We start from the raw sequence: 12684 nt of genomic DNA on the forward strand, positions 1-12684 counted from the left end.
CTTTCTTCAGAACAAAAGACTCATTCAGGCAACAGAAAGAAAGAAAGAAAAAGAAAATAACAGACGAGTTGAAAGCAGACATTGTCAAGGACATGACAAGGTAGCCCCAGGCTGACACAGAGAATAGGGGCCCCCACCCTGAAGGCAAGGGGCAGTCTTGTGATATTAATGATGCCTCAGGTTCAGAAAGAATTTTGCCAGTCCCTACAATTCTCCCCATTTTACAGATGAAGGTGCTCAGGCCCAGAGGGCAGACAACTTGCCCAAAGTGAACGACAGGGGGCAGGTTCCAAGAGAGGCCAGAAGCCTCTGCCAGGAGCCTGGGCTCAGGGAGGGATGTTAGAAGTACAAGGCAAACACAGGGTCCAATAATTTAGCTGTTTATTTGCAGAATAAACACTGAATCAAACACTGAAACATGAAATGGTGAAGCTTGTGAAGGATGTGGATGGCAGAGGTCATGAGAACAGCCCTTTTTCAAAAAATTTTTGGTATTGTAGTTTAAGAAATTGATAACCGAGAAAACTCCATAGAAACCAGGCCCACAGATCCTGACATCCTATTCACACACCCCAGTCCCCTGCCCTGCACCCCACCAGCACCCAGCTTGGTCCCTTTGAGACAGAATGCCCCACCCCTCCCCACTTCCAACTTCCTTCAAACCCCACCCCCAATTGCAACTCTAAAACTCCTCCCCTTTTCTTTGTTGGGGCTGACAACTTGCCCAACATAGAGGTGTGCTTGGAAAGCACACGCCTTCTTCCTAAATAAATACCCCCAGCCCCTCCTCCCCAGATTGTAAATGAAAAAATAAATATTATGAACACCCACCCACCCCCAACCCACCAATGGTAATCTCCTGGATTTGGGGCCCCAGCCATTCACCCAAAAAGTCCCTTTCTCTACCTCTCTGCATCCCCCTTCGACTCCTTCCCAGACCCAGCTGAGGGAGAGGGGGAGGAGGGGAAGGGCCATGAACCCTTCTGATGCTAGGGCACCCTTCCCCTGTTATCTTGGTCCAAGCAGGGCCAGGGCTGAGAGGAAGAGAATGAGGATGGGTTGGGTGTGAAAACCAACAGATGTCCCCCCAGTCCTGCTCCTGCCCTGGTTGTGGCGGACAAGGACACCTCCTCCTTTGCCCCCAGAAGTGTCCCTTCGAGGAGGGCGAGGCAGCCGGGCTGGGGGGGCCACAGCTGCTGCCCCAGCCATCCAGTCATCTGCATAGTGCTGTCCCTCTCCAGAACCGCTGGCGTCCTCCTCCTCCTCATCTGCAGGAGGGAGAGGATCAGAAACAGGGTTGGAAAAGACATAATGGGAGACAGAGGAGAGAGAGAGAGACGTGTAAATGGGGAGGAAGAGAATTTGAGATTAAAAAAAAGAAAAGGGGTGCCTGGGTGGCTTAGTCAGTTAGGCATCTGACTTTGGTTCAGGTCATGATCTTGCAGTTCATGAGTTCAAGCCCTGCATGGGGCTCTGCACTGACAGCTTAGAGCCTGGACCCTCCTTCAGATTCTGTGTCTCCCTCTCTCTTTGCCCCTCCCCTGCTCATGCTCTGTCTGTCTTTCAAAAACCAATAAACATTACCAACCCCCCCTCCACACACACACACACACACACACACACACACACACACAGAAAGGAGAGACAAGGAAGAGAGAGACACAGATAGATGGAAGTTGGGAGGTGAGAGAAAGTGACAGGAAGGCAAGGAGAGAGATCAGACAGACTTGGGAATGAGAGACAATGAGACAGACACAGAACAGAGAGATGGAGAGAAGATAAACAGAAAAGACAAAATAGACACGCACAGAAGCAGGTGGCAGACAGAAAGACGGGTGTTGGAAGAGAGAAAATGAAAGACAGAGACAAACAGTAGTAGAGAAAAAAATGAACGTCTGTCCGTGCGTTGCTTCTCTGGCAAACTCTACCTTGGGAGTCTGCTCAGTGGCTCCCCACCTGGCTTCCCTGCCCTCCCCAAAGATCCACAGCCTTTTGCTTACTCTAAGAGGTTTCCCCGCTATTCTGTAGGAATGCTTTGGTGTCTCCCCACTGGACCGTGAACTTAAGGATGGAGAGCCTGTCATCAGTCTTCTAACCCCTCACCTTTGAGGTAAGCGTTCAGTACACGCGTGTTCAAAGGAGTGAGAGAATGAGTAACTGAGTAGAGACTCGGTGGGGGCGGGGGGGGGGAGGGGTTCAGAAAGCAGTGGGCGGGGCCAGACCCGAGCGCTGAAAGCCTGGAGCTTCGAGGCTCTCGGGGAACCCGGGGCTCTCACCCCAGTCCTCCAGTTCCATGTCACGTCCCAGGGCGGCCGCCCTCATCCTGGTCGTGGCTAACCGGAGCTGCAGCCGCCGCCTGCGTGTCTGGACGTCAGATCTCAAGGATTCACGGTCCAGCTCTGGGTTTTCGAGCTGCTCCAGGGAACTTGCGACCACAGGCGACAAATACCTGCCGGCAGAGCAGCCCCGAAGGCTCCCAGGCTCCCGCCAAGCCCGCCCCGCCCCGGAGTCGCGTCCCACCCGCCAGCTGCCGCCCGGTCTCACCGGCCCCGCCCAGCTCCTGTCCAGCAGGGCGCCGCCTCCTGCGAGATGTCCGCCGCCATGCGGGGGTTCGCGCATACCGTCAGGGCCAGCCCGGCCCAGAAGCCCCTCACCCGGCCCAGCCGATCGCGGAGCTCCCACACCTGGGCCAGCAGAGAGAGCGGCTGGGCTGGAGCGCACGCCCCCCACTACCCACCCAGCCTGGCTGCCCCGTCCCTCCCCCGCCCCTCCTCCGCGCCCCACTCACCAGGCGGTTCAGGCTGGTGCCTGCGGCCGTCGTGGGCCTCTCCTCCTCCGTCCCCGCCGCCCCCGCCCCCGCCGCCGCCGCCGCCGCCGGGGTCCAGAGGCGGCTCACCTCCTCCCGGGGGGCTGGGGCTCGGCGGGCGCGGGACGGTGCCCTTTGGGGATTCCCGCATTCCCGAAACACCTACCGCCCAGGGAAAAGACCCCCTCCCAGTCATCCTGCGGTGAAAGCCACACAGTGTCCCCACTCCCAACACCCGCAGTATCCCTGATACCCCACACTGTCCCCCCACTCCAGGCCCTCACCTCCTGTATTCTAGCTGACACACCCACACTGTCTTCCCCCTGTCCTCAGGTTGACACTCCCACCTTTCTCACGGCCCCTGTACCTGGGCTGACACCACTGCACTGTTTTCCTGCAGATACACCAAACCCTCTGAGATCTTCACCCCAATGGACTGGGCTGCCAGTTCAAAAGAAAAAGGGCCCTGGAGCTTCTCGGCCAGGAACAGGAGACCATCTTGAAGGAGGGGAAGACAGAGAAAGGGTGCTATGAGGGACTAGATGTCCCTACAAATCCTCCCGACCTGGGTCTTGGAGGGAAGCAGCAAGGTGTTGGAGAGGGCAAACTTACATGAAAAGTTTCTTCACTCAATAGGGTTTAAAACTCCCTCCCCAGTCCACCCGGAAAGCATCCAGAACACAAACAGCCCTCCCAGACCCTCCTGAATCCCCTCACCCAGATAGGCCCCCCAGTCAGGATCCAGTCCCTGGCTGCTGAGACAGCCATGGGCCACGTTGAGGCAGAAGCCCCGGCAGGGTGGCAGCGAGGGGACACCCCGACAAAGAGGACAGCCGGTCAGACGCATCACAGCCTGCCTACAGCCTTCGGACAACGGCATCTGAGGGCAGACAGCAGGACTATGTCATTCACAAACACAGTAGCTGTACTTACACAAGTTTGGTTTTGGACAGAGCGAAATCAAATACATACTCCACCCCACCTTCCCTAGGCTCTCTGTGGAGAGCTGGATGTGAATGTCTAGGGTTGCTGACCCCAGGTGGCAGCAGGTAAGACCTCAAAACTGCCAAAGATCTGATGAGAGAGGTTCTTAGGGGCCCAGGCTGTAGATACCGCTTCTTGAAGGGTATGGAATTAGAGAGACAGTGGGAAGAGGGGTCTGAGAAAAGGTTCAAAGAGAAGAGTGAGCCCATTGTGGCTGGGAAGAGGGGAGACTGGGGATGCAGGAGGTAAGGCTGGGAGGTCAGGGAGAGAATGGGTGGTGAAGAGAGGGCTTTAAAGGCCAAGGCAGGAATCTGGCCTTCAGTAGCAGGGGAATGGGGAGACACCGGGGGGGGGGGGGGGGGCGGGGGGGGAGGGGGGGAGTGGTAGAGGCACTACTTCAATCTCAGGCTGCTATGGAGATAAACAGACCACCAGAAGCTGACAGGGGTGGGATGGGGGGAGTCATCAGAGAGCAGAAGAGAGTCAGAGGAGATCATGGATCATGACACAAGGGAGACTTCACTCTGGCCTCCCCCCTCCTGATTTACCCTGGATCCCAGGGCCTTGGGGCTGATATGGGAAGGCCCCATACCTCTCCAGGTGTCACTTGACTCTTTCTCATAGGGCCTCTCTTACTTCTGCCTCTCCCTCTCTAGGCCCTGCCCACACTCAGGTCCCCTCTAACCTTAAGTGTTTCGCTGACCACATCTCTTCCGGTTTCCAGGCCCTGGATAAAGGCCCGGGCAGCCACCAGGGCCCGGGTTATCTGGGGTAGGGGAAAGAAGGTGAGAGAAACCACAGGGTCAGTCATGATTCAGGCAAGACAGGGACCAAGAGACTGAACCAAGGGCACAAGCACTGGGGGGCCAGGTTTGTGGAGTTACGTTGGGGTCGTTAGGAGTGTCAGGTGGTACAGGGAAGCAGGTTCAAAGGAATTGCAGTCTAGAAGGATAAAGGGGAACTGGGCTTAGGAAAAGACAGAGAGATTGTGTTTTACAGGGCTTGGAAATAGAGAAACGATGTATCAGAGCAAACGATAAACTGAAAGCCAGAAGACCTGGGTATGAGACACAGCTCTACCACTGGCTCTGAGACCTTAACTTCTGGGAGACTCAGTTTTCTTACCCATAAAATAGGGATAATACTTTCTACCTCCAAGGGTTATGACAATTAAATGAGATACTACAGATGAAAGTCTGTCTCAACTATTAAGTGCCTAATTCATGTTTAGTTGAACCAGAGAAAGTCAAGATATTAGGACTGGGGAGCAGTTGGCAGAAAGGTGGCTAGGGGCCAAGAGCAGGTGAAAGGGTCAGGGATTTGTGTGAAATTAGGGCACCGGATGAGAGTGAGGGAGTACCCAGTTAAAGGAGACCAGAGAGCATTGGGTCAGGCAGAGGGGACTGGGGCTCAAGCTAGGGGTCACCAGGTCAGAGACATCTGCCATGCAGGATGAGGAGATCACCAGGTCAGCGGTGACTGGAGCATGAGGGGGGTGGTCACTGGGCCGGAGGTGAGTGGTGCACAGCTCAGAGGTCACCAGGTCAGAGGTGGCTGAAGCTCAAGCCTCGGGGCCTCTCACCTGCAGGCGGAGGCGGCGGGGTGCCTCCCCAAAAGGCTTCAGAGAGTCATCAGGAGAGGAGGCGAGGCGAGTGAGGCAAAACAGGTAGTCGGGGGAGAAGATGTAGTGTGGATGCAGCAGGGGGAACATTTTCTCCAGGAGCTGTGCCCAGAAATCCACCAAAGCGTCCTCTAACCCCTCACCGGACCTCTCATAGTAGTCCCGCAGCCGAGAGAACAAGCCAGTGAATACAGGGGCGTGCTGGGAATACAGGTGGCCGTAGGAGCGGTGGAAGAGCAGGGCCAGAGAGTGCTCAGATGACGAGAGCATCTCCCGAAAAACCTCTGTGGCAAATGCAGAGAAAGGGGTGTGAGTTGGGGTGAGGCCAGAGAAGGATGGAAAATTGGAAGGGCAGAGGCAGGAAGAGATGGGGATTGGAAGAAAAAAGACGAGTGAGTTAGAGCCTCAGGAACTCTCAAGAGACCTGGGCAGGCTGGGAAAGGGGTGGGGGACAGACCCTGGAGAGGAGGCTGAAGAGAGGCTAAGCCAGGGTTCGGATGCCTTCGGGATGAATTAGGGAGTGAAGACATGATGTTTGCTGGGGTCATAAGCACAGAGAGGAGGGGTGAGGCCAGGTGTGGGGACCACCAATTCCTCACCATCAAATTTTCTGTGCCGGGCAGCCAGTGTGTGAACCAGGAATGAGCCGCTCTCCTCCACCAGGCCTCTGAAGGTGGCCTCAGTCTCCCAAGTCAGCCTCTGCTCTATCTCACTGGAACAGCAGGTGTACTCCTGGGGACAGATCCGAAGGTGCTCACCTGGACAGAGGAGACATAGAAGAATGGGGTGGGGGAGAGTGCTAGCAAGAAATTCCTTCCTTCTTCCTCTGTCTGGGAGATTTTCCTTTCTCTTCTACCTGTCTGGTCTCTTTTCTATTGTCTATCCCCCAATCCCACCTATCCCCTCCTTATTGTCCCATCACCCATCCCAAGTCCACTGCCATTAGTCATGGGATCAAATAGTGATGGGCAAAATGAATGATCAGAGTGTCCTCAGGTGACCCTCCCCAACACTGCACACTTCAGGCCTCTAAGGACCTACAGAGACAGCATCGATGGAAGAATGGGATTTGGAGGGGTGGGGTTACTAGGTAAGCAAGAAAGTATTATCATAGAAGGGGCTCTTAGAAACACCGAAGGGAACAAATTGAGATGTGAAGAAAGAAACACGGGGGGGGGGGGGGGGGTGCCAATTATTAGAAAGGTATTCCTAGTGTGAGGGTGGAGTAAGAAAGCTATTATGTGAACAAGAGGATAACTGTGATCCTAGTAAGTAAGTTCAGGAGAAGAGACATTATTGGCATGACAATGGCATGAAAAGATTATTATAACGATCATTCTGAAAAGGAAGAGTTATTGTGAAGCAGGGGGGGAGCCGCCCCCGCCCCCTCCCTCGCCCCCAATTCTCTAGTCTTCCTCATTCTCCTCACCTGAGATCACTGCGGGAGGGAGTAGGCTTAAGCTATATCCCCGAGCCCCCAGCACCTGCCGGGTCTCAGTGCAACTCCGGGTGACCTTTGCCTCACTCCCGGGTCCAGGACCAGGACCGGGGCACAGAGACAGCAGCAAAAGCAGAAGAGGTGGCAGAGCGAACATAGCTGCTGCAGCCCTGGTTCTGCAAAGTGTGTCCTAAGAAGGAAAGAAGAACAGCCCGAACTCGGGAATCCGGTTCTCTGCCGCGCGACCGCTCCCCCGGCCAGAAAAAGAGCGCGACTTCAGAAAACTGAACACCGAGCACGATAGCAGGACCAAGCGGCATCTGCGGAGACAATGGGAGCTGGGAGCCGGGCAGGGGGCGGGGTCCGAGGCGGGGTCCCGCCAATGATGGTAAGGAGCGGGCCTCAGGGGCGGGGTCGAGGGAGAAGTTAAGCCAATGTAGTGGGGAAGCTCGTCGGGGGGGGGGGGGGGGGGGGCGGGACTCGGCGGAACTAAAGAGGCTGGTGGGGGAGGGGCGTGGCCTTTCTTGGGGCGTGGCTACCCTATTCGAAAGGCGGGGCCTGGGTGGAACCCAGCCTATGGCAGTTGAGAAGCCAGAGTGAAGGGGCTACAACAAGTCTAGTGCGAAGCCCGACCAATGGAGGGGGAAATTGGGGGCAGCGGGGGCGGGACCGAGGTGGAGCAGGGCTAAAGCCAGGGATCAGCGCGCCTGAGTCCACGTGACGGGGCGGCACGCCAAAGAGCTCGAAGAGCTCGGGCCGCACGAGGCTGCTGGAGCAGCGTGACTGTAACGTGGTGAACACGAGCTCGCAGACGCCCAAGCCTCGCGACAATTTCCAGTCCTGGGACGTGCCGTTGAGCTCGCGCCTGCGCACAACGTGTCTCGCGCCTTCCCGCGTTTTTCTGGATTCTTCCACCACCGGAAGAGAAGCAGCCGGCCCCTGTTCTGGTGGCGGGGTGAAGAACGCAGAACCCCGAGGGAGCCAAGGCTGTGATCTTTCCTCATCCCTGATCAGCCAGACGTCGCTATTCCAGGCTCAGACAGTGAGGCTCCTCTTTGACCCAAGAATATGCCCTCTCTCCGCACTCCCGGCCCTGAGAGAGGAACCACCCTCCTCCAAGCCTCAATGGCTTCCTCCACAGAAGCTAGGAACCCCAAGCCCCAGGCCCCAAGAGACTGACAGTCACTCCCGTCAGCGATTGGGAAGCTCCTCAGTCCACTTGCCCCAGGGTCAGTCAGAGATACCATCTGCTGGAAAAGTGGAGAACGAGAGTTTTCCTTTACTCCCTCAGTGTTTCTGCTCCAGTTCTAATGGTGACTGCGCCCGTAAATCGTTAAGTGCTTCCCATTCCATTCTATGTGGAATCAGGTTCTAGCCTGAAAATGAAAGACTGGGGTCTTTTTTTTTTTTTTTTTTTTTCCAATTTGTACCGCTTGAGCTGGTCTCCTTTGCACCAGGCAATCTACGTCTCCGACGCGTGCAGAGAGGGGTCTGCTTTAAGCGGCTCTGGTGTGCGCATCGTGGCGGCCTTGGGGAGGTTTCCAAACGCGCGGCCGTGATGTCTCTAATCCCCAGATGCCTTAGGTCAAGACAGTCATTTTTTGTGCGCATCCACACCCCACCCCCGAGTTGCAGAGCACTTCCCTTAGAAAGGAAGGGGATGGTCAGAGCTGAGGCTGGAGACGTGGTGGGCTAGAGGCCCTTTCCTCTCCTTACTTCCGCAGCTCGACCATCATGCCTACGCTGCGGTCCTCCTCCTCCCCAAGCAGTGTGTCCTCCCCACTGCGGAGAGCGTCGGGAGGCAGACAAAGGGTCTTGTCTGCATCTTCTAGTTCGTCTGTCAATATGCACTGTGGTGACAGGGACTCGGACCAGACTGCAGAGGGGTGAGTGGAGTCGATGAGAACTTGTTGCATTGCCTGGCCTTCTCCCACAGTGGGGGCACCTTTCAGCTCTGTCTGCCCCTCTGTGTAAACATTAAGAGATGCACTCTCAGAGCAGTGACTCTCTCCTGCTTTGCTAGCTAATTGGGTTTTTCTACCCCCCCTGCCGTACATGTTGTAGACATCAAAAATAATATATCCACTTCCAAACCTATCATCCATTTGTACAAACTTTTCTTGCATATATTTGTATGCTCAGCATGTACAGCCTCTATTGGGAGTGGGGAGGGGGGGGAGGGAGAAGAGTTCTTTGTTTGCTCCTGACAAATAGTATATACTTGTTGGTTGGTGTGTGATCCTTTATTTGGGGATTTTATAAACAGGTTTGTCTATCCTTCTCTATTATCATTTACCAGCTTGTTTTGTGAAGGTTATAATAATACATCTTTTTTATCTTTCCAGGAATAAAATAACCTCATACAAGATCTGATTTATCTCCTGGTTATTTTTTTAATTGGCTTCCTCTGACTCATTTCTATCAGTGCCACTGTTGGAGAGAAGATTATATTATTGTTATAAACTTAACTCTAGTCAATACAACTTACAAATTTTTTCAAGGGATGAAATTTAACTCTAGGCACATATTAACATCCAAGTTATATATGAGTAATATGCGACTTACCAGGCCATGCTGATTTTTCGCCACAGCAGTGATCCCTCTGCCTGTTTAAGTGAATATCACTTGATTTTCTTATTCAGAGAGAATATTAGGAAAAGGTTGTCCTTCACCCATCTCAGTTTCTCATTTTTCATCTTCACTGCTCTCTTCAAGTGAAAGCTTTCTTTTAAGATTTTTGTCTCTACTCCCTATAACAGTAAACACATCTCTTATTTTTTTATTTTTATTTATTTTTTTTTTAATTTTTTTTTCAACGTTTTTTATTTATTTTTGGGACAGAGAGAGACAGAGCATGAACGGGGGAGGGGCAGAGAGAGAGGGAGACACAGAATCGGAAACAGGCTCCAGGCTCGAGCTGTCAGCACAGAGCCCGACGCGGGGCTCGAACTCACGGACCGCGAGATCATGACCTGGCTGAAGTCGGCCGCCTAACCAACTGCGCCACCCAGGCGCCCCTCTTATTTTTTTTTAAAAAAGACTTTATTTCACTTTGAGAGAAAGTACACATGTGCATGAGCAGAGGAGGGGCAGAGGGAGAGGGAGAGAGAGAATCTTAGCAGGCTCCACACCCAGCATGGAGCCTGATGCAGGGCTCGATCTCACAACTGTGAGATCATGACCTGAGCTGAAATGAAGAGTCAGTCACTTAACCGACTGAGCTACCCAGATGCCCGCTAAAGATTTTATTTTTAAGTAATCTCTACACCCAACAGGGCTTGAACCCACAACCTCAAGATGCAGAGCCACACATTCCACTGACTGAGCCAGCCAGACACCCCAACACATCTTAAGAAAATGTGAATATATTTTTCTCACAGAGAAAGGGCTACAGTCAGAGACAAAGAAATTCTAATTCATTTACCCTTGTATATAAAGATGGGGGTGTTGTATCTAAGGAGAACCACATTCCCTCATAGGGATAGTGATTCTTTGTCAGCTGATGAAGGCAGTGACTTTGAAGACAGCCTGAGACACAGTGTGAAGAAGAGAGCAGCAAAACGACCACTCAGGACAACCCCAGTGAGTCAGTCCGTTTTGTTTTGCTTTTGAATTTGGTCTGGGAAGCAGCAAAAGAAAACCTAGAAAAAGCCTCAGATGATATGTTTGATGAAAGGATAAAATTTAAAGAGCATTAAGGGACAAAAATAAGAATAGGGAAAATTTTGAAGAAAGATAAGAGAAAAGGGTAGTAAGGGCATAAAGAAATAGGAATGGGCCTAAGGGACTTTTTTAAAAGAGAAGAAAGTAATAAAGTTCACAATATAAGAATTAGTTATTTCAGATCTCAGTAACTCAAACTCTGCTGTGAAATTGGCAGCTTAAGCCTACTTGTGTGACAATGATGAGACTGAGTGTTAATATCACTTCTACTTTTTAAGGATATTCATGATCTCTTTATACTTACTAGGTGGCCAAACATCCAAAGAAGGGGTCCCGAATGGTACGTGGTCATGGCCAGAAAGACTCAGAACCACCAACCAGTGATCTTTTTGATGCTGTGAAAGCTGCCAAAAGTGACATGCAGGTAAAACGGTGTCTCACCCTCTGTTTCTTGATACTATCTCACTCTTTGTAGGATAAAAAGATAAGGACAAATGTTTACAAAATTGATTTAATGTGGACATGTTAGGGAATATAACCTATATCAGGAAAGAGAGATAAGACCATGGAGTGAATCCTTGGAATGATGTAAGGGAGACCTTGGATGAGAGAGAATGCTCCTTTCCTAAAAGTGTCACAGAACAAGGTGGATTTTGCTTTTATTGACTGATGGAGGAGGCAGGCAGAGGCATTGGATTGTCTAGAGAGGAAATGTTATGGGTGGCAACTTGTTCACCCTTGTGACTTTTTAGCTCCATTTTAACAGTTACACCTAATCCTTTTTTCTCTCTCCACATTTCTTTTTCCATAATTTTATTGTAATTCTATTATCATCTAAAAGTGTAGAAGGCTCATGTATAATTTAAAAATTTTGAATGATCACCCAGATCTCTAGTCCCACCTCAAGAAATGAAAATTAATAGGGCCACAGTAGATCTTCTCTCCACCTGGCTGGCCCCCACAGTCCCCTCACCACCCAGAGATAACCACTAGAGTAAATTTTATGTTAATCATTCCCTTGCCTTTCATTATACTTTTGTCACCAGAGAATGTGTTTTTTTTAAATAAGTGAGCAGTTCTTTATATGTATAGTCTTCCGTGACTTACTTCGATTGTTTGAGATTTAGTCATATTGATGTGTAGTATAGGTTTTTAGTTTCTAGAACAGTTTTAGATTTTCAAATATAGGAAGTTTTTCTATTTATATTTTTGTTACTGATTTCTAACTTTATTGCATTATAGTCAGAAAATGTGGTCTTTGAAACTTATGGAGACTAGCTTTATTACTTAGCATTTAACCCATTTCCAAAACTATTTCACCTGTGCTCACAGAAGATGTGTATTCTCCAGTTGTTGGGTAGAGCGTTCTCTAGGGTGAGATCAAAACTCCCAAATGGTACAAATGTGATACTGTTTTGATCTTTCTACTAGGTGTTAGGGTTTCCTTGTTTTTGGTCTGGTATGTCAATTACAGAGAGATGTATTAAAACCCACAAAGATGTTCTCTTTAGTTACTACTTTTGTATTCATGCCTATCTTTGCCTTAAGCATTTTGAGCATTTGTTGCCTAGTAAATTGAACCTTTTATTGTTATTTACTGTCACTTTTTATATTTTAAGATAAACAGTTCTGTTTTTTTATTCACATAATCTATACTAGCTTTATTTTTAGTTACTATTTGTCTGATACCTTTTTTATCCTTTTACCTTCAATCTATGTATGTTTGGAGTGTGTCTCCTGCATATAACGGATATCTAGATTATGTTATTCAATCCATTCTGCCAATCTTTCCTTTAACAAGAGAGTTTGATTCATTTATATTTATTGGCACTATTGATACATTTGAATTTGTTTCTCCCATTTTATGTGCTTCCATTTTGTCTTAGCTTTTCTGTTTCTTTTTCTCCTTTACTTCCTTGCTTTTGGATTCTGTCTTCTATAAGGACTTATGCACACTTTAATTCTAATTGCCCCTTCCAATTTACATGCTGTCTTGTAGTGTTTTATTTGTATCTATTTCCCTTTCCAACAAATCAGACATTGCTGTTTTATAAAGTGTTTGTATTTACCTGCATTTGTATCATTTTATTTATCATTCCTTCTCAAATCTTCTGTAAAAATTCATTCTCTTGCTGTTCAAAGTTTCTCCTTTAAAATTTGTTAGGTAGAGTT

The 12684-nt window shown here is 50.3% G+C and overlaps 2 protein-coding genes across 6 annotated transcripts in view; one reads left to right on the forward strand and one right to left on the reverse strand.

Annotated features, from left to right (window-relative positions):
- Positions 1-701: 701 nt before the first annotated feature.
- Positions 702-7196, reverse strand: GPC2 (glypican 2). Its single transcript, XM_058711350.1, has 11 exons — positions 7125-7196; positions 6841-7039; positions 6011-6169; positions 5373-5695; positions 4476-4556; positions 3524-3686; positions 3174-3304; positions 2789-2968; positions 2545-2684; positions 2277-2449; positions 702-1268 (listed from the first exon to the last, which is right to left on the reverse strand). The coding sequence occupies exons 1-11, from the start codon at positions 7167-7169 to the stop codon at positions 1009-1011; spliced, it is 1854 nt and encodes a 617-aa protein (XP_058567333.1). The 5' UTR covers positions 7170-7196; the 3' UTR covers positions 702-1008.
- Positions 7126-12684, forward strand: part of STAG3 (STAG3 cohesin complex component) — a 32089-nt gene continuing 26530 nt past the window's right edge. For all 5 annotated transcript variants that reach the window (XM_058711346.1, XM_058711344.1, XM_058711345.1 and 2 more), the window contains exons 1-5: positions 7126-7237; positions 7688-7891; positions 8574-8735; positions 10329-10431; positions 10820-10936. In XM_058711346.1, the coding sequence (XP_058567329.1) occupies positions 8584-8735; positions 10329-10431; positions 10820-10936 (372 nt within the window). In that variant the 5' untranslated portion in view covers positions 7126-7237; positions 7688-7891; positions 8574-8583. The remainder of the gene's footprint in view (positions 7238-7687; positions 7892-8573; positions 8736-10328; positions 10432-10819; positions 10937-12684) is intronic.

This window comes from Neofelis nebulosa, chromosome 18, assembly GCF_028018385.1.
Source record: "Neofelis nebulosa isolate mNeoNeb1 chromosome 18, mNeoNeb1.pri, whole genome shotgun sequence".
Lineage (NCBI taxonomy): Eukaryota > Metazoa > Chordata > Mammalia > Carnivora > Felidae > Neofelis > Neofelis nebulosa.

What these genes read in the sequence shown, in the direction of transcription:
- GPC2 (XM_058711350.1), bottom strand. Translation starts at nt 7,169, where the DNA reads ATGCCGCTTGGTCCTGCTATCGTGCTCGGTGTTCAGTTTTCTGAA. An exon ending in TGACTGGGGGGCCTATCTGG is followed by an intron (nt 3,305 to 3,523) that starts GTGAGGGGATTC and finishes CCCTCCTTCAAG; the next exon opens with ATGGTCTCCTGTTCCTGGCC. An exon ending in ACAGGAGCTGGGCGGGGCCG is followed by an intron (nt 2,450 to 2,544) that starts GTGAGACCGGGC and finishes CTCTGCCGGCAG; the next exon opens with GTATTTGTCGCCTGTGGTCG.